At 48.8% G+C, this 26,522-nt stretch overlaps 1 protein-coding gene across 2 annotated transcripts; it reads left to right on the forward strand.

Moving 5' to 3' along the window:
* Window positions 1-26,522, forward strand: LOC141173072 (uncharacterized). 2 transcript variants are annotated; one of them, XM_073657708.1, is made up of 2 exons: window positions 1-630; window positions 23,512-26,522. In XM_073657708.1, the coding sequence occupies exon 2, from the start codon at window positions 23,811-23,813 to the stop codon at window positions 25,197-25,199; it is 1,389 nt and encodes a 462-aa protein (XP_073513809.1). In that variant the 5' UTR covers window positions 1-630; window positions 23,512-23,810; the 3' UTR covers window positions 25,200-26,522. The 2 variants fall into 2 exon arrangements, with proteins under 2 accessions (XP_073513809.1, XP_073513810.1); XM_073657709.1 differs by lacking the exon at window positions 1-630 and adding an exon at window positions 21,269-21,330.

Genomic DNA, 26,522 nt, shown 5'->3' on the forward strand with positions numbered 1-26,522 from the left:
TAGGAGGTAATGGGAACCTGGAGATGACAACATATGTGAAATCAGACTAATGTAGCCCATTCCACCAAGCCATTGTCCAACCTTTCTCACTTATATTTCCTCCCTGCTGCCATGTTCCTGAGCTGCAATCCTGCTCTGCCGATGGCCACGCCAACGTAAGAATCGGAAACAGAAGCAGAAAACGTTTGTGCCACAAGGACCACAAAGCTTTTGAGGGACACTGAGACTTCACTGATGCTCATCCAGAAGTGATGGGGCAGATGTAGAGAGGATAATGCCCCAGTCCTACAAGCAGACTTGGTTTTCTAGCCCCTTTATTAGCTCAGCGGATCTGGTAATATGAGCAATTCTCGTTACCTTCCTCACTTATATGCTTGTGTGTCAGACAAGATTTGGTGTTTTCTGCTTTTCTTACTACTGACTGTTTAGCATGACATTGTTTCTCTCACATGCTTCACATTTTCTTATCAGAGGTTCACGTTCTCTGGGATTGTCCAAAATTGGAAATACAAAAATCAAGTTTTGTTCTTGACCGTAGCCTGTGTATGGTGTTCCACTTTCTTCGATTCAAGCACTGCAAAACCAGAAATGGTCCATGGAGAGGAGAGGAGCTGGCTCTATAGAAAAGAGGTAAAAAAAAACAAAACACTCAGACCCTTTATTTTAACGCTGGTTAAAACATTTCAATACCCTCGTATCGTCTAAATGTAAAAAAATAAAGCATAACATAAAAATTAATCAATGATAACCAATTAATATTTACCGGATTGGCTGCAAAGTCCATTCTACTATGTTAGTGATTGTGCACAATCTGAGTAATGATTGATAATTGTAGGAAAAAACACAAACGTGACAGGGTTTTCTGTAATGATAGGTTTGCATAATGACAGCAGAAAGCAACCGCCACATTGATGGCAGAAGGACCCCCTAAGTACAGTGCCTGACATAGGACATCATTTGGCTGTCATCTTTAAGTGTCCACCACCAGGAGCAGACATAGTAATAGCACACTGACCCCGATGCCTAAAGGACCCGGTTGCTCCTTTATCACAAAAGAAGATGCATGATAGGTCGGACCTATTCCTAAGTTTGCATTGGGGCACAGGTGCTGCAAATTCCACCTCTGTCACAAAACTTTCAGAACAATGGCTGCTCCATGGAACTGGACAATAAGAGGTCCCCCAAATTCAGCACCTACCACAGGATCCCTGTAATGATGAAAAGCGCTAGATCCCCACAAGAGCGAGCGCAGGGAGGTTTCAATGAGGGGTGCAGTCCCCAGTTGGTAAGAAAAGAGCAGTCGATACAGTGGCACTTCAGATGTTGCCTCATTTTTGAAAACAGGAAAGGTCTTTCTTGAGACATTTACAAATAATGGCAGGAGATACAGAACCAGACATGGTGGATCAAGCATTTTTGTTGCATGCACAAAGAACACAACCATGTGCCACTTTGTGTATATATTCATACTATGGATATGCCATCTATGGGCTAGACCTTATGGTCAACCATATTTTGCCGGTGGATTTTGGGTGAAGACCTTGATTCATGGAGGACAAACATGGTGGATAGAGTTATAATTTTCTAGATCTCTCATGAATATTTATATTAATTCTTATTTTATATCACGCAGAAAATCTGATCCAAACCACAAAGAAATTCCCATACACCCAATGCAACAATGCGCCGCACCCTTGAATCCGGGAACACTAGGAATAATAAATGTGACGTGTTATTTCTGTCATGGGTTGCTGCCAATCCTTCCATATATTGCCACCTTTGATTGGCATAATTACATGATAAGGAAGGTTGATAGCAATTTAGAAACTCTGGAAAAATGAAAGTTACAATCCTGCGCACTTGTGTCTCCATATACTCCATGACGTCTCGATTTGTATGAATGACCGATGAAGACAACATCAAGTGACTTAGTGCTCGGATATCACATAGTAATTAGTCATAAAACATCTTCATAAAAAAATCAATTAGTTCCTGTATGTTGTTAGTAATGTCCTTGGAAAACTTTTTGTAAGGGGAGCATCCACAGTCACAATGGGGTCCCTGGTGGGTGGGGCAGATCACATGGGACCCTGGAGGGTGGAACAGATCATATAAAACCCAGGAGGGTGGGGAAGATCATATGGGTTCCTATTGGGTGGGCAGATCATATGGCACCCTTGTGGTTGGGGCAGATTACATGGGACTCTGGTGGTTGGGCCAGATTACATGGGCCCTTGGAGCTGGGGCAGATCATATGGGCCCCTGGAGGGTGGGGAAGATCATGAGTCCCTGTGAATTGGGGTAGAAAATGAGTCTCTAGTAGTTGTGGGACCCTGGTGGTTGGTGTGACGCGCTCCCTGGGCCGTGGGGTACTCGGTGCCGGGCTTGTCGTTGCTAGGGGAGATGTCACAGTGGCGGTGACCCGGTCCGTGACCCAGGGCGGTCAACAAAAGGGATATATTTACGGGGGAATTAAAGTTCTTATATACAGTTCGTGACGCCACCTGTGGTATATGGCTAAAGGGAGCTGTCGCTGCGGAGCAGGTCCTCTGGAGCTGGTGTGAATGCAGAAGAGTTGGTTTAGCTCTCCACAGGCAGAGCTTAGCTCCAGGGCAGTGTAGATGTTGCTGTTTTGGTGTAGTGCAGAGGATGGCGCAGATAATGATCACAGGGACAGTAAGGTGCAGTCCTCAGGGTTTACTCACGGTTTCTTAGACTTCCAGTTACCAGTACTAGAGTAACTTCCCACGGCGTTCTGTGCTTACTCAGGGAGGGGTTCAGCAAACTCCCAGGTCTCTCTGGAGTACGTAACGGGACCCCCTTCTGTGTGTTCCTTCTGTCCGTCTCCCTGCACCTCACACCCAGTGTCTCAGGCCAGTGGCCGCGGACCTTGCCGGGCAACGTCTTTTCTGTCCCCTGGGTCCTTTATGGCCACCTTTCTGGTGACTAGATGTGGCTTGTGGCTGCAGTACCTGAAATACTGCAGCCTCCGGTTTCCTAGTTGAGGCTTAAAGAACTCTGCTAGTTTAGGGACCGGTCCCCTCTGTGCCACCTGACCCCTCCACCTCCAGGTAGATTCGGGCATACGGGTGGCCTCCAGCACTACCCGTACCCCTGGGGTCCCTTCCACGTTCCTGGAGCCTTTCTCCTGCTCCTCTCTCTCTCTCTTCAGTCTTGGGCCTCTCTGTCTATGCCCTCCTCCTGAGCAGAGCTCCTACAGAGCTCCTGCTCCCTCTACTTCTCCTCTCAGACTGTCTTGACTGGAACTCACTTCACTCCCCAAGATGGCTTCCCTCTTTATATTATTCCTAACAAGTGCTCCCCTGATTTACTTTGTCCACCCACACCCACTACATGGTTCCCCCTCTCTTTGTTCCCCCCACTCCAACTAGGGACAGGGCTCAGCAGGAAGCGACGTATCTTGCCCCTCCTGCCGGTCTGGAGTAGTGTATTGTTGAATGCAGGTGTTTGGGTCCCGGGCAGTACTCCTTCCTTACCTGAGCGTGAGATACCACACCTCTGGGTGAGATGCAGTACCTCTGTGGCGACTGAACCCGCAGGGGCGCCGCAGGTGCAGATCCCACCTTCCGGATGGAACAGATCATATGGGACCCAGGAGGGTTAGGAAGATGATATGAGATCCTATGCTATGGGCAGATTACTTGGGCCTCCAGTAGTTGGAACAGATTACATGGGTAACTGGAGGATGGGACTGATTACATAGGCCACTGGAGGGTAGGCTAGATTACATGGGCCTCTGGAGGGTAGGCTAGATTACAAAGGATTAAAGAAATAAATGTTCCAGCTCCAAAAAGTTAATTTTTTAAAAAAATTCTTAGAAAATTTTATTTGAAAAAAATTATTTTAAAAACAGATAGGATAAAACGGCTGCAGTGGCTAATACAGTGTAACAACCATTCAAAAAAAGCACAGAGAAGAAGATAATAGGCTGCGCGTTTCAACTGCAACTGCAGTCTTTATCCCAGCTGGCTAGACTACATGGGCCTCTGGAGGGTGGGCCAGATTACATGGGGCCCTGGAGGGTGGGGATAGATCATATGGGTCCCTGGAGGGTGGGAAAGATCACATGGGTTACTATGGAGTGGGCAGATTACAGTGGACCCTGGTGGTTGAGACAGATTACATGGGCCACTGGAGGGTTGGCAGGATTACATGCGCCCCTGGGAACGTGGAACAGATTATATGGACCCTTAATTTCTTCTCTTCCAACAGTCACTACAGCTTTCACAAGCAAATGGCTGAAGGGTAGTGTCACACTTTTTTCTCTAGGAAGGCAGACAAGTCCCAGGCCCTCCTTTCCCAAATAGTGGAAGGAATATTTTGTATGAGCACCAGCAGAGATGTAACTTGGTGTTCATGGGCCCATGCAAAGTCTTTAACAGGACCCATGTGCTACCATGTGCTATTTATAAAATGTGGCAGTGCTTTTGGGCCCATTCAGGCACCAGTCCATGTGCCACCACCAGCCCATGTGCCACCACCAGCTCTGCATTCACTATTGCGGTGCTCTTAGAACTGGTTTTAAAGTGGCTCCAAAGTGAAGTTTTCTCCCACCCTTTAAAGTTACATCTACCTGGTCCTTGGTTATCAACAGATCTATGAGTGTCTTCCTGTAGGCCACTTGTGACGCCCAGCTGCGCTTGGTATCACAGATCCTGGAAGAGTGCATTGATGGATTCCTCCACAATAGGCCCCCATAACCATTCACACATCTCAACCTTCCACCTCAGACCAGCAGAGGGAGCCCGTTAGGGATATAAAAAGGGAAGGTGGAGCCAGGCAGTTCAGTCTGGAGTCGACAGAGAGCCAAGCCTGTTGAGAGAGTTCCTGGAGTAGAGAAGCCTGAGAGAGGTCAGTCTGCAGTGGAGCACAGTCCAGACTCAGTCGCAGCTCAGAGTAGTGAGCTTTAGGTGTGCCGGCGCCATAAGATCGGTGAAGCGCGGAAAGCTGCCGTTAGTGTGTATAGCCTAGTGAGGGCCCGAGTAGGCCGAAGACGAGTGGAGAGTTAGTACATAGGGGGCAGAGGAGCTTAACTAGCTCACCCCGAAGAATTTACCGGACATCGGGTCCGAAGCTTACCGGGATCTCTATGACCCAGTAAGGCATAACCGGAATCCCTGGAGAACTACAGGTCCCAGGATCGCTAAAGTGCTGATACGTAACAGAGCTAGGAGACACATAGGCCCCACAAGCTGAGGTGCGTGTACTCCAACAAAAGGCCCTACCACAAGGTCAGCCAGCGCAGGACAGAGACAAAGTTAGGCCTAGCTCCAGGCAGGTCAGAAACTTACTACGCAGAGGCAAGAAACAGGAGGCCCTACACCCGCTCATTGGGGAGGATCCTGACATGCACCCTTCACCCTGCAGTGCTCCGGGACGTGGCTGAATTTCCATCAGTAAAAGGTACTGAAGTGACTATCGTGTCTGTCCCTGTTCTTGCTCTGACCCAGCTGGGTCTCGTCTGACCTGCATTCCCCCTTTCCGTACGCTGCCCTGAGGCCTAGCTCCACCTGTGGGGAGCTATACCATCGAGCTGCCTTATCACCGGCCTCAGTGGACTGCGCAGCGCTGGTAATTCTCACCAGAAACCACAGGTGGCATCACGAACTTTTATAAAATTAACGACTACCAACCCTTTTAAAGAGTGACCCCAGGGTACGGGCCCGGGAGCCGACCACCGCGACATCCCCAAGGCCAGGCTAAAGGCCCGGGTACCGTGTCATCTCCATCCCCTGGGCTAGTCATCTCTTCTGGCGTCACGAACAGGATACGCGTGCCCGCTGCAACGACGAAGTGTTATGCCCGTTGCCACCGGGTACTGTGCGCCTTTAATCAGAAACTGTGTGCTTTAACTGTGGTGAACATTGCCACCATTGTTGGGCCGCCGAGCAAGAAGAAGGGCATAACCGGGGGAAACTGAGGGGTGTACCTGCAAAAGAGCGCGAAGCCTCGGACACGCCCCACACCTCAACGTCAAATCAGGAAGCGCCAGATCCTGTAAGGAGTGTCGCAGAACGCTCTGACGTAGGACACAAGCGATGCAAGGTCCTGAAGAAGACCATCACCTGCGGAGCTGCGGCCTACCGGAAGGAAAACTAGAAGGTAGGCCACGGTTAGCTAGGGGGGCGCCAGAATGTCCGACGAACAGCACAACGCCGGAATACAGGCCAACGTCCCTGAGGTTCAACCCGCTCCACCAGCAGCGTCTGTAACCTCTGTCATTCCCATGACTCTGCCGTATATTCCTGGAGCAAAGTGGCTCCCCCAGTACAATGGCAAACCAGATACCCTGTCTGGATTCAAACGGAAGATATGTGGTATCTTGGACATGTGCTCCATGACAGGTAAACAAAGAGCAGCTGTTGCATTGGGACAACTGACCGGTGCTGTGGAAGGGAAGTGGAAACATGGTCGGCCGCAGACCAGGAGTCAGTGTCTGCAATCTTCCAAAAACTACAGATTGTCTTTGAGGATCTTACTGAGGCGGACCTCCGGATGAGGTTCTACAACTGCTCCCAACAACCGGAGGACAATGTTCGGGACTACGCCTGGCGTCTACAGGGGGCCCTGCGGGCTCTGAAACAGGTTAGTCCGACCAGCATTGAAAACGAAAACAAATGCTGAAGGAACAGTTTGTCCGGGGACTGAGGTCTCCAGAGGAGAGCAGGACAGTGCGTTGGTGGTCCCTGGGTCATCCAGATGCCACCTTTGACAATCTTAAGGACATGGCTATAAAAGGACTGCAGCCCCTGGAAACAAATGCCATCCAATGTTACCAGGGTGGGGCTACCCCAGTGCCTGCTACATCCACCTTTTCCCCAGTGGCAGCTGAAGCCAAGGTTCCAGCGACGTTCCCTAGAGAGCTGGACAGTCTGCGCTCTGACGTGCGCCAGTTGAAAAAAACCCTGACCACTGTGCTGAGTGCTCTGCAGCTGCGGACAGAGCCCGAGGAAGGAAGGAAAATCCTGTTAGCCGATAGCCCTGAGGATGTCCCCTGGATGCGAAGGAGGAGGAGGCCAACATCACCCTCTTCGAGGACCAGTGACCAGTGCCGTCCACAGAAGGACCCTACCTGCTACCGCTGCCGGAAGACCGGACACATCGCCCAGAATTGTCCTTTAAACGAGAAAACCCTGGGTCCGAGGGCTGACACCCAGGAGTAAGTTCACAAGGCCCATCAGACTGGTACAACAGGTTCGTCGGAGGAAGACCTTTCCTGTCCATTGTACTGGACGGGATCCCGACTGACGCCCTGCTGGACACAGGATCTCAGGTAACCATCATGCCTGACGTCCTCTGCAAGAGGTTCTGGTCCATGGACGACCTACGTCCGCCAGCTCCAAATCTTTCTGTTTATGCCTCTAACGGACTCCCCCTTAACCTCCTCGGGGTTAAGAATGTGACTGTAAAGGTGGGGAGAGTGGAGCTGAAGGACCAGGGGCTAATTGTAGTAGAGACTTATCCTGGTGACACCAATCCGTATATGGTATTAGGCACTAACATTGTTGGTAACTGTTTGGGAGAAGTTGTGTTCTTGCTCCAACAGATAGCCGACACTGCCAGGCCGAGACAGAGGAGGGTACTGCAGAGGGAGATCCGAGTCCTGATGCATCAACGGCAAGTAAGGTTAACAGACGGTGAAATCGGGAACGTGCGGGTAACAGACCCCATACCCATTGTCATCCCCCCAATGAGTGAAATGCTCATCTGGTGTAGAGCTGCTATAGGTCTTAGAGGACAGAGCTACCAGGCGGTAGTAGAACCCCTTTGCTCCGAGCATAGACCCACGCTCTTAACCACCAGGGGAGTGGTAGATGTAAGTAATGGGAGGGTGCCCGTCCGTCTTCTCAACTTAGGGGAAGATGAGGTCAGACTGCCACGTTATGCCACTGTTGCCAAATTACATGCTGTCAATAACAACTGCATTCACAGGGCGGAGTCCTTAGCCTCACCAGATGAAGTGGAGGATAATGACCCTGCAACCCAGGTGGAGGATTGGTGTCAACCGCTCCATGTTGGGACAGACACCACTCCTGCCCACCAAAAACAGGGTGTACACCGGGTGGTTCAAGAATACTTGCAGTGTTCAGTAAGCATCCACTTGACCTTGGGAGGATTAAGGGGGTTCAACATCATATCCCCACAGGCGACCATTCCCCAATCAAAGAACGTTACCGGCCTATACCACAAGCTCACTACCAGAAGGCTAAGGAAATGTTGCAGGACATGAGAAAGGCGGGAGTAATAAGGGATAGTTGTAGTCCCTGGGCAGCTCCCCTAGTGCTAGTTAGGAAAAAGGACGGGAGCATGAGAATGTGTGTAGATTACCGTCAAGTAAATCGCATTACACATAAAGATGCATACCCTTTACCACGCATAGAGGAGTCCCTAGCTGCCTTAAAGTCTGCAAATTACTTTTCCACCCTTGACCTCACCAGTGGGTACTGGCAAGTAGCTGTGGCTGAGGAGGATCGGGAGAAGACGGCCTTCACTACCCCGATGGGACTCTGCGAGTTCAACAGTATGCCATTTGGACTCTGCAATGCCCCCGGAACGTTCCAGAAATTGATGGAGTGCTGCCTGGGACACCGCAACTTCGAGACTATGTTACTCTACCTGGACGATGTAACAGTGTACTCCAGAACGTACGAGGATCACTTGAAACACCTGGCAGAGGTATTTGAGTCACTGTCCCGGTACAGGATGAAGTTGAAGCCCTCAAAGTGCCACCTGCTCAAGAGAAAGGTACAGTACCTGGGGCACATTGTCAGTCCAGAAGGGTTAGCACCAGACCCGGAGAAGGTCACAGCCATCCAAAAGTGGCCGGAGCCGAAGAGCCTCAAGGAGGTGCGTCAGTTTTTGGGACTAGTAGGATACTACTGGAGGTTTGTAAAAGATTACACTAAGAAAGCATCTCCTCTGCAAGATCTCCTGGTAGGGCAGTCCCCCAAAGGCAGAAATCCCCCATTCCACTGGGGTAAGGAGCAAGCCGAGTCGTTTCAGGAGATGAAGGAGATCCTGACAGGCGATGAGATCCTAGCCTACCCTGACTACAGCCAACCATTCCTGCTGTATCCAGATGCCAGCAACGAAGGGCTGGGCGCTGTTCTAAGTCAGAAGCAGAATGGCCAAGAGAAGGTAATCGCATACGCCAGCAGGAAGCTCCGCCCGACTGAGAGGAATCCAGAGAACTATAGCAGCTTTAAGTTGGAGTTCCTGGCCTTGGTCTGGGCCATCACTGAAAGGTTTAAGCACTACCTAGCCTCCAGTAAGTTCACTGCCTTCACTGATAACAACCCCTTGACCCATATTGAAACAGCTATGCTGTCAAATTACCAATTTACAATTAAATACTGGGCGGGCCGCAAAAACGCCAACACCGATGCGCTGTCCAGGATGCCTCACCAGTCAGACACAGAAGAAGAAGTGGATGACCTGTAAGAGATAGAGCTACCTGTCTTTCATCAGAATGGGATGATCTATGAGCAACGAGCCTCCAGGAGGCCGCGTGGAAAGACGTTAAACCCCCTTCCTCACCACAGTTGGAAAGAGACCCAGGACAGCGACCCGGTTGTCAGCCGTATCAAGGAGCTGATAACCCAAGAAGGTTCCTCCCTGGAAAAAGACGCGTCTCTGCAAGCAAAGCAGCTGTGGAACGAGAGAAGTTGGCTGTTTATCTACCGTGAGAAGCTGTGCCGGAGGTACGTCAATCCAAAAACCCATGAGATGGTATGGCAGATAGTGGTCCCGAAGACAGACATCCAAATGGTATTAGAGGCTTACCACGATCAGGCGGGACACTTTGGCTGGAAAAAGCTAGAGACCCTGCTGAAGTGTCGATTCTATTGGGTAGGAATGCGCAGCTCCATTGAATGGTGGTGCCGAGACTGTGGACCCTGTGGCCTTAGAAGAAAAGACTACAGCAGCCAGAAGGCACCCCTGCAACCCATCAAGACGACTCGGCCCCTGGAGATCGTGGCCCTGGACCATGTCAAGTTGTCCCCCAGCAGGTCAGGGTACTCTTATGCTCTGACCATGGTGGATCACTACTCACATTTCCTGGTGGTCGCCCCCGTCAAAGACCTGACGGCAGAGACAGCAGCAAAGACGTTCCAAGCGTATTTCTGTAGACCCCATGGCTATCCTGAGCAGGTGCTTACTGACCAGGGCCCGGCCTTTGAGGCTGAGTTATTCAAGGAGTTCTGCCACCTATACGGTTGTAAGAAGATAAGAACTACACCATACCACTCACAAACCAACGGTCTCTGCGAAAAGATGAAAAACATCATCATCGACCTGCTAAAGACCATACCACTCGAGGAGAGAAATCAGTGGCCAGACCTACTACCTGACCTAGTGGATCTGTACAATCATATACCAGTAAGTTCCACAAATTGCACTCCGGCATACCTCATGCGGGCAAGGCCAGAAAAGCTGCCCATGGATCTGGAGCTTGGTGTTGTTGAGCCTGAAGCTGATATGACTACTGAGGACTGGGACACGACCAGACAGGAGCAGTACAGAAGGGTACAAGCCTGTGTCGAGGACAGTCTCACTCGGGTGAGAGAAAAGCAGGAGGCGCACTACAACAAAAACGCCCCCACAGAACCAATTACACCTGGTGAAACAGTATTGAAAAGGAGAAGATGCAACCACAAATTTGATGACCAATGGGAAAAAGAACCCTACACTGTGCTACCGTCAAGGTTTGATAACAAGAAGACTTGCATAATCAGTCGAGATGGAGGAAGAACATCTTCTACAGTGTCCGGGGACCACCTAAAGTTGTGTCCGGACTTACTGAAACCCCAAGAAGAAGCGCCTCTCACAATACCGGAGGAGCCTAAAGAAACAGTGATCCACACTGACTTAGGAGATTTCCCGGCAGATTGGCCTCAACTAGGAGGAGCAGTAGTCATCCCTGTAATTACCTTCTACCCACACCAAGAAGAACCTATAAGTGCTGCAGAAGTGCCTGCTCAAGCAGAATCCCTGGAAGAAGGATCCCCGGTTGGAACAGAGCAAGAAGGCCCAGCCAATGGTATGCTTGATAGTCCAGTAGAGAGGTCAATACAGTCATGTAGCCCCTCCACACCTAGTACTGACACATTGGGAGGTAGTGCACCTGCAAGTACTTCACGCATCCCGGTACTACGCAGATCAACACGTAGCACGAGAGATAAACCCCCTGTTAGGTACACTCAGTAAATGGTTAAATCTCTGAAAATGTAGATAGTTACCCCTGGGGTATTATATTAAAAATTGTAATGTACTGTATTTATTGTGTATTTTTATGCATCTGTATATTATTTTATGCTTTGCTTTATTATTGAACAGTTCAAGTGATATGGACACTTTACCTCCTTAATTTCTTTATTAACTACCTAAGAACTCCGTGGCTGAGGACTGTGTGCAGCCCAAAAACTGCTCTTTGTATATAATTGCGCTCCCTGGAGTGCCCCTTCTAGGTGACCTCAGAAGGAAAACCTGTCTGGAGTGGCTCTTTTGGAGGTCCAACTCGGGATCTTTATGCCCTGCAGCCACCCCAGGGCCTACGTTGAGGGTTTGGGACAGGTCCCTCAAACCACCAAGTACTCTACCCTGTGAGATGGACATCCTTCCTGGGAACCTCACCATGAGAGACTTGAATTCTGAGGGCACTTTGTATTTAGTTATATTGTTATGCAACGTTTAAGAAATGTGCCTCCCATAAAGGGAAGATCGTTATTGCATTGTTCATGTTTCCAATTGTTGTTATAAAATGTACTTCAGCCCGGGAGTGCTGAGCTTTGCTAGGGGGGAATGTGATGCCCAGCTGTGCTTGGTATCACAGATCCTGGAAGAGTGCATTGATGGATTCCTCCACAAGAGGCCCCCATAAACATTGACACATCTCCACCTTCCACCTCAGACCAACAGAGGGAGCCCGTTAGGGATATAAAAAGGGAAGGTGGAGCCAGGCAGTTCAGTCTGGAGTCGACAGAGAGCCAAGCCTGTTGAGAGAGTTCCTGCAGTAGAGAAGCCTGAGAGAGGTCAGTCTGCAATGGAGCACAGTCCAGACTCAGTCATAGCTCAGAGTAGTGAGCTTTAAGTGTGCCGGCGCCATAAGATCGGTGAAGCGCGGCAAGCTGCCGTTAGTGTGTATAGCCTAGTGAGGGCCCGAGTAGGCCGAAGACGAGTGAAGAGTTAGTACATAGGGGGCAGAGGAGCTTAACTAGCTCACCCCGAAGAATTTACCGGACACCGGGTCCGAAACTTACCGGGATCTCTATGACCCAGTAAGGCATAACCGGAATCCCTGGAGAACTACAGGTCCCAGGATCGCTAAACTGCTGATATGTAACAGAGCCGGGAGATACATAGGCCCCGCAAGCTGAGGTGCGTGTACTCCAACAAAAGGCCCTACCACAAGGTCAGCCAGCGCAGGACAGAGACAAAGTTAGGCCTAGCTCCAGGCAGGCCAGAAACTAACTATGCAGAGGCAAGAAACAGGAGGCCCTACACCCGCTCATTGGGGAGGATCCTGACATGCACCCTTCACCCTGCAGTGCTCCGGGACGTGGCTGAATTTCCATCAGTAAAAGGTACTGAAGTGACTATCGTGTCTGTCCCTGTTCTTGCTCTGACCTGGCTGGGTCTCGTCTGTCCTGCATTCCCCCTTTCCGTACGCTGCCCTGAGACCTAGCTCCACCTGTGGGGAGCTATACCATCGAGCTGCCTTATCACCGGCCTCAGTGGACTGCGCAGCGCTGGTGATTCTCACCAGAAACCACAGGTGGCGTCACGAACTTTTATAAAATTAATGACTACCAACCCTTTTAAAGAGTGACCCCAGGGTACGGGCCCGGGAGCCGACCACCGCGACATCCCCAAGGCCAGGCTAAAGGCCCGGGTACCCAGTCATCTCCATCCCCTGGGCTAGTCCCACTCCTGCAGTTTGGCTGCATGTGGTGGTCCCGGGTCGGGCATCACTTATGGAAATCTGTATAGTTAATCCTGCACGCGTTGAATATATATGTTTACCCTGTAATTTTTGAGAATTTTTTTTTATTTAACGTAACACATTTATAAAAAGACACAGAATTAAATCCTAGACGAAAATGTGACGCTCGCAGCCCTGCCCTGGGAAAAGATGGTGGGGGGTACTCGGAACCGGGTCAGATGTTAGTGGGGGATGCAGCCGTGGACCGGACCCGGCCCGTGCCCAGGGCCGTCACGTTAAAAATGATGTTAGAGCATTCAGGCTTGAGTGGTTTTAACGACTACGCCACCTGCGGTGTCTGGTGATGAACCACCAGCGCTGCTAGCAGTCCTCTGAGGCCAGGTGTTGTGGCAGCTTGAGATGGTATAACTCCCCACAGGCGGAGCTGCGCCTCAGGGCAGATGGGACAGGAGGATGGGGAGAGTAGTCCTGGGTCACTCAGGTGCAGTGTGGTACAGTGTGTAATAAAGAGTCCGGAGGCCATAGGGATAATCTTCCAGGGTTTTTACTCACAGTTCTTTTAACTCAGCCGCAAGGCTTCTCCCTGCTCCTCACGGATGACTGCGGCCACCAGGGATGAGGGCTCAGCGCACCCAGGTGCTTCAGGTGCCTGGATCAGGACCCTCAGAGTGTTCCTAACTGTCCCCTTTGAACCTCTCCTGTCCGTGTGCGTGCAAAGGCTGGGTCTCCCTCTGGACTATGCACAGATATAGGGTAAGGCGGCAATTCCGTTCTGCCTGTCACCCGACGGGATCCACTGTAGCCTACCGGGCTTCTCTGACAGAGACGTGAAGTGGCAAAGTCAGATGTCGGGGGCCGGTACCCCTCTTGCAGCAAGAGTCCCTCTGGCAGGGCCAGAATGGAGAGTACAGGTGGCGTACGCCGCTCCGTCCGTGCTCCCTGGGATCCTTTTGCTTGTGGAGCTCTACTCCTGAACTCCGGGCCTTTTTGGGTGATGGTCCCTGACCAGGTGGAGACATAGGTTAACTCCAACCTGCCCTCGCCCCAAGGTCAGGGCACGAGGGCCGAGTCCCCATCCACTGCAGGTCCACACAGGATCCACGTACAGTGTTGAAGTTCACAATCCAAGGACCTTCAGCCCAAGATGGCTGAGTATTAAGTATGAAATTATGTGAGCAAACTAAAAGTGTGTTCTACACCCCCTACCCACTACATGGTTTCCCTAACTTTTGGTTCCCCCACTCGTGATCCTGCTGAGGCAGCACTATGGTGCATACTTGCCTCCCATAGGTCAAAAGTGTGTAGTGTTGAATGTAGATTCAGGGTCCTGATTAGTACACCTTCCTTACCTGGGTGAGGAGACACTACATCTGCTGACAGGCTGCAGTATCCCCCCTTGTGGCGACCGAACCCTCAGGGGCGCCACATTCCCCCCTGGTAAAACACAGCACGTCTGCGGGCTGCAAAGAGAGTAAAGCCTGGTAAAGACATTTTTATAACAACCAAAACTATCTTCCCTTTATGGGAGGTACTTTTCTTAAACGTTGCATAAATATAAAAGTGCAAAAGTACAAAAGTATAAATTAGAGCAAGAGACTTTTGACTATGGCAGCAGACTTGTTTAAAATGAGGTAGCAAGAGACAGTTCAGTAGCAAGAGGGACCTGTCCTAAACCCTCACGTGGGCCCTGAGGTGGCTGCAGGGCATGAAGATCCGGTCATGAACCTTCAAACATGCCACTCCAGACAGGTTTTGCTTCTGAGGTCTGAGGTAGAAGATAAGGCACGGTTTTGCATAAAACCAATAGGAAGCACCTAAATAGATGCATAACTTTTTACAAAGAAAGTCTGCCGCCTGCCATAGTCCGCAGGGACCAAAGTCTCTGGAAATGGGGAAAAAGCATATAAAACACAAACAATTAAACTTTTAAACTGCAACAGCAGCCGGGGGCTGCTCAGGCCATGGGTTCCCGCCGAGGGAAGGGCTCATTCCTCCCGACAGAGGCTAGCCGGTCCTCCGCAGCGGAGCGCGCAGGGGCCTCGCTCCTGGACACTTTATGGATATCCAGGGCGTACCAGCCTCGCTCTCCACGGTGGCGGGTGAAAGTCACCATATCACCCGGGGTGAGGTTCCGGCCAGGGTGTCCCATCTTGAGCTGGGGCTCGACGTCACGCCGGTTAAAGAAGACGTCCCGCTCCAGCTCGGGACTCCTTATGAAGCCCCATCCCGCCTCACGGTGGAAGCGGACCACCTGCCCTTCTTCACGGGGGCTTGGGTTGGACGCCTCCTTCTGGCGGGCCGGGGACATGGCAGCTTTGGCCTGCACTTGAAGCTGCTCGCAGCGAAGCTCCCGTTCCTGCCGCTCCCGACTCAGCTGCTGGATCAGCTGGGAGCAGTGCTCGCTCCTCCTCTGAGCTTCCACTCTTGTCTCCCTGGGGAAGCCCATTAGCTCGCCCCCCTGGTTTTCCCAGGCCCACTCTTCTGCCGCCAGGCAGGTAACGGAGGGGGCCGGAAGCGGCGTTAGGGGTTGCTGCAGCGGGCCCGAGTATGCGGACCAGTCCGGGTTGGGGCCCGTGGACCTCCATGCAGAACCGGGTTCCTCCGGACCGGGAGGTGAGAGACCACGGAGGTCTCCGGTCATGGCGGCGGGTTGGAGCTCCGCGGAGAAGGCTTCTTCCCAGGATACCGCACCTGGGAACTGACACTCGGACCACAGGTCCAGGAGGGGCTCAGCCTGTTCCGCGGCCGGGGTAAGGATTTCCCACTCACCCGATGGTAGGCCGCAGGCGCCCTCCAGGGACTCTCCTTCTGGGGCAGCCGCCTCCTGGGTCAAGGCCTCACTGTTTCGCCGCTGCTCCTCTCGCTTCCGCATAGCCGCCTCCATTTGCTTCCTGGCCAGGTTACCCGGTCCATAGCAAGGGACCGCAGGGGCTCCCAGGTAGGGAGGGGGTCTGGCTCCGTCTCCGTTAGCATCCATCGTCGCTACTCGTGGTGACGATGCTGGAACTCGCACAACAATCGCTGCACTTCTTCATCTCCTCCTCCTTTTGGGGCGGCTCCTGGGCTGAAGGCCGACTGGCACTCCCTCTGACGTTCCCTTTGGGGTGATGGACACTACCCCGCGGACAGTCTCTAATGGAGGGGGCGGTCTGCACTTTTGGCGCCATTGGGGAGCCAGGCCTACGATGGGAAGTGCTGAAGCGCTGTCCTTTCTGCACATTATGGCGTCCGTTCTTCTTGGGCGGGCGCCATTTTAAGTGAAAATCGACAGTCTGTGGAAAAAGGCGCACAGTACCCGGTAGCAATGGGCAATCCTCTCCGTTGCTGCGGGCACGAGATTCTGCCGACTACGCCAGTGATGTGACGCTCGCAGCCCTGCCCTGGGAAAAGATGGTGGGGGGTACTCGGAACCGGGTCAGATGTTAGTGGGGGATGCAGCCGTGGACCGGACCTTGCCCATGCCCAGGGCCGTCACATTAAAAATGATGTTAGGGCATTCAGGCTTGAGTGGTTTTAACGACTACGCCACCTGCGGTGTCTGGTGATGAACCACCAGCGCTGCTAGCAGTCCTCTGAAGCCGGGTGTTGTGGCAGCTTGCGATGGTATGACTCCCCACAGGCGGAGCTGCGCCTCAGTGCAGATGGGACAGGAGGATGGGGAGAGTAGTCCTGGGTCACTCAGGTGCAGTGTGGTACAGTGTGTAATAAAGAGTCCGGAGGCCATAGGGATAATCTTCCAGGGTTTTTACTCACAGTTCTTTTAACTCAGCCGCAAGGCTTCTCCCTGCTCCTCACGGATGACTGCGGCCACCAGGGATGAGGGCTCAGCGCACCCAGGTGCTTCAGCAGCCTGGATCAGGACCCTTAGAGTGTTCCTAACTGTCCCCTTTGAACCTCTCCTGTCCGTGTGCGTGCAAAGGCTGGGTCTCCCTCTGGACTATGCACAGATATAGGGTAAGGCAGCAATTCCGTTCCGCCTGTCACCCGACGGGATCCACTGTAGCCTACCGGGCTTCTTTGACAGAGACGTGAAGTGGCAAAGTCAGATGTCGGGGGCCGGTACCCCTCTTGCAGCAGGAGTCCCTCTGGCAGGGCCAGAATGGAGAGTACAGGTGGCGTACGCCGCTCCGTCCGTGCTCCCTGGGATACTTTTGCTTGTGGAGCTCTACTCCTGAACTCCGGGCCTTTTTGGGTGATGGTCCCTGACCAGGTGGAGACATAGGTTAACTCCAACCTGCCCCTCGCCCCAAGGCCAGGGCACGAGGGCCGTGTCCCCATCCACTGCAGGTCCACACAGGATCCACGTACAGTGTTGAAGTTCACAATCCAAGGACCTTCAGCCCAAGATGGCTGAGTATTAAGTATGAAATTATGTGTGCAAACTAAAAGTGTGTTCTACACCCTCTACCCACTACATGGTTCCCCTAACTTTTGGTTCCCCCACTCGTGATCCTGCTGAGGCAGCACTATGGTGCATACTTGCCTCCCATAGGTCAGGAGTGTATAGTGTTGAATGTAGATTCAGGGTCCTGATTAGTACACCTTCCTTACCTGGGTGAGGAGACACTACACCTGCTGACAGGCTGCAGTATCCCCCCTTGTGGCGACCGAACCCTCAGGGGCGCCACAAAAACAAAAAGCGAAATGCGAATGTAAAACCACACAAAGTAAATGCCACATGAAAGCTTTGTCTGAACCCAGTCGACAGTAAAGAAAAAGGCCAGTGTCCCAGTTGGCCGACAACACAATAGGTTATTCTGTGTCTTGACTTGGCAGCTTCAACACTTTATTGGTTGTGAGACCACAGGGTTTTGCTCTCCGTATGTCAGAGCTGTCTACAGGATGATGGAAAAATCAACAAAAAATGTCTTGATTTGTGACTCCAAAAATAAGTCCTTGGGCAGAAAGCGGAGCTTTGTAATCTGATTCCTTGAAGACTCCTATAGTAACAGTTCTCAGGGCAAAAATTTCATTGCATTCATGTGTTGGAAAGAGTGTTGCAAGAACCTCTTAAAACTTATCTTAAACGCATTGAGTAATCTCAGTCTTTGGTGTCAGATACTTTGTTCTTTTTACATGTTTAATTTTATATGTACTCACCTGTTTGTTTGTTTTTAAGGTCTCCATTGTTCGCAGGGTTTTTGTTTTCCAAATGTTTTATTTTCCGGCTGATTCATCAATTGTGATTTTTTTTAAAGTGTCAATTTTCCTCAAAAATGTATTCCAGCCCTCCCTCCCCCCCAGAGTGATTTTATGTATACCAGTTATTTTGCACTATTTAGTGAGATATGCAAGTTATTTTGCTCAAAAAAGTGGCAAAAAGCTTCAAAGACAACTATAAAGAACAATTTTTTTTTTTCAAAATTAATGAACCGCATGGGCCATTAAGAAGAATGTGGGGCAAAAAAAAACAAATACTACAAGAAAAAAATAGAAAAAGTGACTTAAAAAAAGTTACAAAAGATGAATCGAGCTGTTTGGTCACAAATCTTGTGTTAAAAATTGGTCGCTCTTTGGATAGTTGGGCTGTAGCTCTTTATGGTTGCTATGATGAGTGGCGATGGAATTTCTTTGTAGTCTGCAACCATGGAGGCACAGATCTACATCACAAGGGCAGGAGTTTTTTTTTTTTACTCAAGACTATTTGCAAAGTTGGTTAATTTTTTTTTTATTTTTATTGGAGGTTTAAAAATTAGAGATGACCCAATAAATTCTAGGTAAATCAAAATTGCTTCAAATTTTATTAAAACAATCCACATTTCACTGAATCCAATTTTGGGAAAATTTAGGATTCCTGTGGGCGAAGAAAATGTTAAAAAAAAAAAAATTATACTTGCCTTGCCACTCACAAGTCCCACCGATGCACTTTCCCACTCTGTCATCTGATCTCTCCCCATGATTTCGGTTTCTTCTTTTCTTTGGATGTGTAATGACGGACATCCTTTTCCAGATCTTAAGTCTTCTCTGGCTCTGACTAAACCTAGAGGTCTAGTCAAAGAAGACTGAAGATCTAGAAGAGGACGTTTGTAGCCATACCTTAAGAAAAGAGGACACCGGAGCCGTGGATGGAGAACGGATGACCAGAACACATCCCATTACATCAAGTAAATTCAATGCAAATTGATCTTCTTGACCAAATTTGCACGAATTACCAAATTTGGCAGATTTGATCATCACTATAGAAATCAATAGTTTAATATGATAATTAACAAGTTCAAGAATTGCTTAGATTCTTTTCTTCAGGAATCTAATATGACAGGTGATGGGCACTAGACCCTGTGATGGGATGTTGATCCAGGGAATTCATCTGATTTCTATGTGTAGAATCGGGAAGGAATTATTTTCATAATATTGGGCAATTAGTATCTGCCTCATTAATGGGAGAGCCACAAAAGGTCTGCTATGATTTGGACTTACAGGACGCCAAAGAATATGAAAAATTGAAAACAGAAATTTTGGAGCACTTGGGGGTCAAAATATCTGTCAGGGCAGAACGGGTCCACCGCTGGGCATATCACTGTGACAAACCCCCTTGCTCCCAAATGTTTGATCTGCGGCACCTCGTCCAAAAGTGGTTACAGCTGGAGTCCTCTACCCCAGCACCGATGGTGGAGCGAGTTTTAATGGAACGGTTCATACATTCCCTTCCGAGCCCAATGCAGACTTGGGTTGCCCAGAGAGATCCAGGAAACCCTGATGACTTAGTCGGACTGGTCGAAAGGTATCAGGGGGTTGATGGGTCCTTGGGGAGGCAACCCACTCCATACTGGGGGGGAGAGGTTAAAAAGGGGGTGGAGCATCCAAAGTCCAAGGGGACGGCAGAGATCATGCCAAGGGCCTCATCGGTGGATGTAATTTGCTGGAGATGTCACGGTCCAGGTCATATAGCACCCCATTGTCCCCTGACCACCGAGCAAATGGACTGTAACATGGAACGCCGGTGTTCCTTCTACGCTTATCCAGCTTGCAGTGTGGACTGTCCACCCGGCAAGGGCCCCAAGCTTGTCCTGTAAAAGTGAATGGCCTGCAAAGACCAAAGACTTGACTACTAGACTCGGGGAGTTTGGTGACCCCCGTGAGGTCCACACTCCCTCTCCAATTGATCCCTGGGAAGAAGGTTTGCGTCCCCTGCATTCACAAGGATGCTAAAGACTCTCCGGTGGCCAGAGTGGTCATTGAGACAGCCCGAGTCCAATGAGGTCGGCATGGTTCCGGATTTATTGCACCCAATTATCATAATCCAGGACTTTGTGTTGCTTTGACACTTGTGGGGGAGGGGCGGAGACCTCGATTGCTCGGGTAAGAAACCAGTTTGCCCTAAAAAAAAGTCTCACCAACCCCAGAGTCTAACGGGTTTATCTTCTGTGTAATGGGAGAAGAGGAGAAAGTAGAATCCCCGGAGGCAAACATTCCTGAGATAGAGGTGACCAGAGAAAATTTTGGGTTCACCCAACATAGGGACCTATCTTTAAAAGAAGCGTTCAATAAGGTAACTGTCATAAACAGCATAGCACAGGAGTCGGGGGCTGAAACCATGTTTGCCTATTTCATGTTGAGTGAGGACTTATTGTACTAAGGTGAGGGAAGAGATTCAGCAATTGTTAGTACCAGGACCCTATAGATGGAGGGTGTTGGGCAGGGCCATTCACATGAAAGTAGAAAGTTAAGAGCAGCACTCTATCAGGACTTCCAGGAACCAGGTCGTCAATACCCACACAGATGCAGCATCCCAATCCCCAAGGAGCTCACTTGGATAAATTAATCATCAGCAGAATAGAAGGACAACATCCAAACTTGAGTGAAGTACAAAAATCTTATTATTATTCTGCCAATTACATTGTAACGTTTCGACAATACCCGTCTTTATCAAGCATGGCCAGTCCATGCCTGATCACAGGAGGCACACTGACTATACCTTGATGCCATCCGTGTGTTGTCGGTGATTTTCATGGACCCATAAACTTGTATTGTATGGGTGATTTTCAAACAGTGATTCTGCCGATAAGAAACAGACGTGTCTCCTTGATTTTTGCACGGACACACTGTCTGCAAAGAAAACCATGGACATGTGAACAACCCCATAGACTGTAATAGGTACAAGTTTCTATCTGTGAAGATCATGGCTAGAACAGGTACCTTTGAATGAAGCCTTCCATAAACTGTTTTCTGAATTACAATGTAAATGGTCACATTGATTAACGATCTTCGCTCCCTCCTAACAACCCTGTTGTTCCTTCCAGTGTATCTATACATGTGCCATATCTCACACCTCACTGGTGTGACTCACCTAATTCCCATTCATATAGTAATTGCTGGCTGATTAGCAGACAAACAAGTCGCTTGCTAAAGGAGGCGTCAGATTATAGGTATTTACTGGTTTATTGTACACTAAAGCTCCATAATTGTATATTATAAAAGTTCTGCAACTTTCTAGTAGATATTTCTCACCATTTTCAAGATCTCTGCTTGCTGCCAGTGGCTGTGAGCATTTTTGTTATCCTGGAAGAGATCGGAGAGTCTCCTGAAGTGAGTGTCTCTCATTGATGAGTATTCGGTGATGTCTGGCAGGAGGTGGGTCTCATCCTCCAGGGCCTCCAGGTGACAGTGTGGGCGCAGTCTGTCCTCCCTGGGCTTGTAGCTCTGTCTGTGCTGGTCAGATTCGGATTTGATGGCCAGACTGTGGGCACTGAGTCTGTATTGGCTCAGAATCTGGTGGTCTCCGCGGTTCAGGAGTTTCTCTAGATATGGGGCCAGTCTGTAGTCTCTCTGTAGACACCGGTACATAGTGAGTTTCTGTTAGGGTATGTGCACACCCTGCGCAAGTGTGCTGCATGCAATCCGCAGTGACCAGATGTTACAGCATAGTGGATGGGATTTATACAAATCCCATGTCCACTATGCGTCTGCGGCACACCCACAGAAACTGACATGCGGCGCATCTTTGCAGACCGCAGCATGTCAATTTCTCCTGCGGGTCTGCATGCGGGCTTTCCCCATAGACTCCCCATGTGAGGGAAAACCCACTTGTGAGAAAAAAAAACAAAAACGTCCACCGCTCTTTTGTGGGGTTTGGTTTGGGTGGGCTGTTTAGTAGTTGCGGATTTGGATCAGCTGTCCTGGGGGCCCGGTTTAGGTGGGCTGTTTCATAGCACCTGGTTTGGGTGGGTTGTTTTGTGGGGCTGGGTTTGGGTGGGTTGTTTTGTGGGGCTGGGTTTGGGTGGGCTATTTTGTGGGGTTTGGTTTGGGTGGACTGTTTTGTAGTTCACAGAAAAGGACAAAAATTCAAAAATCATCACAGAGAAGAAACCAGCCTTACCAACACCAGGTCATATTACCAATGCACTACCACGATGCAGCAGACCCCCATGATAAAGGCGGGGGCAGCACAGGTACAAAATACTGATGGGAACAGATACTCACTAACCTACCAATTCATGGAGGGAGAGGCTGTGTAGTATTAAAAATGGACACAGACGGGACTTGCAGAGGACACCAGTCACACCGATACGTGTGATGCACAGTGTCTGGCTTACAGCCTATTGATGACGCCCATACTATTAGATCTGGCTGGCTGTCCAGCACTATATAAGTGCACCCCACAAGACAAATGCCCCAATTCACCCAACCAACACTAAAGCGTCTGGCTGCATCCCGCAAAATGGAGAAAATGTGCAATAAAAAAATGAAAAATAATGTATAAGATAAATACATTACATGAGGTATTGGTCGATATTTTGGCCAAAATACGCATGCTCGCAACCCACGTCAAGGGTCCTCATACTTGTTTTGTGGAGCCTAGTGTGGGTGGGCTGTTTTGTGGGGCTGAGTTTGGTGAGCTGTTTTGTGGAGCTGGGGTTGGGTGGTCTATTTTGTGGGGTTTGGTTTGGGTGGGCTGTCTAGTAGTTGCGGATTTGGATCAGCTGTTCTGGGGGGCCTAATTTAGGTGAGCTGTTTCATGGCGCCTGGTTTGGGTGGACTGTTTCGGGGTGCCTAGTTTCAGTGGGCTGTTTTGTCGGGCTGGGTTTGGGTGAGCTGTTTTGTGGGGCTAAGCGTTGTCTTCTGTTTGTGAGAGCTGCTGCCAGACTCTCATCTATCTATCCTTTCTGTCTATCCTTTATATCACTCTATCTACCTATTGCATCTTAAAAGCCATGAGTTTTACCTTTGCCGAAATCAACTATTTCATCACAACCAGATTTCCGTCTAATATGTACAAATATGTTGAATCTTCTCAACAGATGATGTAGGGAAAAGGATTGAACATGTTGAATTTCAACATCTGATCTCTCTTGCACATGTATGTGAGAGTTGGACCCACAGCTATCTAATCTGTCTGGACTCCTAAACACCCCCGCTTTAGAACATATTTTTATTTTTCTCATACCCTTTGTATATTTATTCTTCCTTCATAGAGCTCCCTTGTAGAAGACCATATTTATATTTATGTTAATACAATTGCCTGTGTCTCGTTGGCTCTGCTTCGTGTTATGTATTCGTAGAATCTTAATTGTCCTGATTGCAGTTTAATACTTAGATGTTTTTCTTAGTCACTAGAAACAACAAGATATCTCATCCTGTGCCAGAACCTTTATAGTCCAGGCCTTGCTCAGCCGAGTCTCCCCCATATCTACAGTGAAGCCTCTATGGTGACTCTACTGGATCTATATGTTTTCTTCTATTTCTTTCCAAAAGAAGGAAAAAGACTCATAGATAAGTGAACCCTCCACTCCCATCAGACGTGAGGACTTTACAATTTTGTTTGTGGTGGAAGAGACAGTGAAGCCATCAAAGACGTTCTCCTGGATCACTCAGTTTTCGTTTTTGGAGCACAAGCCGCTCTGTGAGTATGGATACTATATACCAACATGCAAATGAGAGTAAGTTAAATTTTAATGTGCCTAAAGGTCAACCATTACATAAAGTCTGGGACTCTCTGTGGCAACAGTGTGAATCCGCTAATGAAAGACTAGAAGGACATAAAGCATGTTTTCCTAAAACCAATGGCAAAAGTATATCCAACATCATGAAAATGTTGACCGTGTTTCAGAATGAAGTCAAAGCTCAAAAAGACGATTTAATATCTTCAGTGAAACAAGCGTCTAGTAAGGACGTATGTGAGACCTGTGGGCTCAGTAAGTCTAAAGTGAAGCTCCTGGAGGACAATTATGACAGAAGAAGCAAAATGATTGAGTACTTGTTATCGATGGCTAGTTCTCCATCGAAGATGGCGAAAGGGAAGCAACCTTCTAATGAGCCTTACATTTATGATGAAGAGTTGAATAATAAAGAGACCTTGGGTAGTAAAGGCAATAGTCAAGTGTTAAAGTCAACAACATTTGTCCAGCCGAGGCTCTACCCTCAAGAGAGAAAAACCCATTCTAGAGAGAACCCAACTATTACACTTGTACATCTTTTGCCAAACTTCTCCAAATATGACCCGAACAAAGATCCCATCTCAAACATGTCCTTATTTGAAGATACGTGCTCCCAGCATAACTTGGGTCCACGGGAATCCTGCTTGATGATGAAATTGTGGCTGCCATCTACGATGTCTGTGCGTTTGGTATCTCCTGTTTCTAGACCAGCTGGTGGACTTGGGTTTTGGTCCAGAGATGATCATTGGGGTGATGGGCAAGATCGTCTTAAAGCCCTTGATGTTCTGGTCACTGGAGAAGATGATTTTGGAATTGATATATTGGAAGAGCTTAAGGTGACACCACAAGATGACCCATGGGAATTTTGTAGAAAATTCGAGCAGACATACCGATTGGTGATGGGAGTTAAGGATTTAAGTCTTCCACCAGCCATGTTAAAGGTGCTGGTAAATAAGTTTACATTTCTGAACTGTGCCACACGGATTGCAGCATCTAAGGAACAAACTGTGGATGGCATTGTAAAAATAGTGGACAAGTACAGGAGAAGTACTTGCGTCAAACCAACGACAATGATGATGGATCAATTTAGTCCAACTCTACATGAAGCGTCAATGGCAACTGATGAGAAACCAGTAAGACTTCAGAGTCAACCTCCTCAAGATACTGAAGGAAATGCTTGGCTAGATCAACAAACTCCAAATATTCGAGGTTCTTCTCATGAAAGGCCAGAGAGCAATCAGCCAGTGAAAAACCGACAGGTAGAGTTCTCTTCACAAATGACTCCTGCCGGTGATTTTAATACTTCAGAAAATCCACCCACGTTTTCTAGAAGAATTGTTGAACAAAACAGTAAGATTTGACTTGTAAATGTAAAATTTAACAAATCTGAATATATGTATGTATGCTCGTAAGTAGGAATCAAAGTGGAGATATGGGAATTATAAGGGTAAATTCACTTATACCAGGACTTCTGCTGATTTTCCATCTGGATATTTTTGTACAGAAAATGCTTTGCAGGATATAGTAGCAGCAAAGTAGATGAGATTAAAATTAATCTCATCTCTCATCCTCATGTTGGGGACATTTTTGGTGCCAAAATTGTCCTGTGTTTAGGACTCTAAACACACATCATGTCAGATCTTGAAGTTGATTTGTTGTCTGTACTCATTAAAGGGGTTGTCCACATCAGGAGGTGAGCAGCACAGATGTTGGTGTGTCCGCACATACCTACCAGAATGTGCAAATAGGACTGACACATTTAATACGTGCTATTTATGCACTTGTGCTGTCAGGTATGTGCAGATGTAATGCCGCCAACACTGCTTTCCTTCAAAAGTTGGCAGCATCGGACAGCCCATAAGTTAAATGGGGAATCTAAATCCCCAACAAAGCCCAACAGTTGTGACATTTGCTCCAAATCTGCAAGTAAGTCAATAAATACTTTAAATTAATAAAAAGAAAAACAACAAAAACAAAAAACACCCCATACTATTTTCATGGTGTTCCTGCACATATGACCTCCAGCTGTGACGTCTCACCACAAAATCTCATACTGCAGCAGTCCCTCGTGGTGAAACGTAATTGCTGGAGACAAGGATATAGAAACCAGGACTAGACAAACTTTGCATTGCAAATTTGGCCAGCAAATGAGGTCTGTCGATGTTGGCGAATTCGGCTGCACACGGCCATCAAAGCATACTGCATATGACCCAAAGTTAATTGGTGATGCGTCCCTGCTTCTGGTCATGTGCAGTCCGCCTTGATGACCGAGGGCCAGGAAGCCGGCCTGATGCGCATGTGCCGACATTGTTGGACCTCATTTGCTGGCTTCCGATCACATGATCGGTCTGCAGTGAATTAAAAGTTCTATGGGGGAGCTCTGTGTACTATTCCCCCTGAGGAAGCAAAATTAAATACGCGAAACGCGCATTGGGATGCATGTTCTTTGTCAACTCTGCATTGTGCATTCCATCAAGGGTAAGGGCATGTTTTCCAGTTATATATGAATGGGTACATGTACTATTTTTTGCATATATGTAATGGATGACATGACCATTGTGTATTTGAAACTCTATACAACTTGATGTTTATTGTACCTATCCTATAATGGTATATGCTCTGCTTTGTTGCCAGTTTTCTGTTTTCTGTCGCCTTTTATTTTGTTTGGCTTACTAAATGCTTTT

The sequence above is a fragment of the Phyllobates terribilis genome, unplaced genomic scaffold (assembly GCF_046119375.1).
Source record: "Phyllobates terribilis strain yellow unplaced genomic scaffold, ASM4611937v1 Scaffold_12__6_contigs__length_324123572, whole genome shotgun sequence".
Lineage (NCBI taxonomy): Eukaryota > Metazoa > Chordata > Amphibia > Anura > Dendrobatidae > Phyllobates > Phyllobates terribilis.

Excerpts from the sequence above, each read along its gene's own strand:
- LOC141173072 (XM_073657708.1), top strand. The coding sequence starts at position 23,811 with ATGGATACTATATACCAACATGCAAATGAGAGTAAGTTAAATTTTAAT.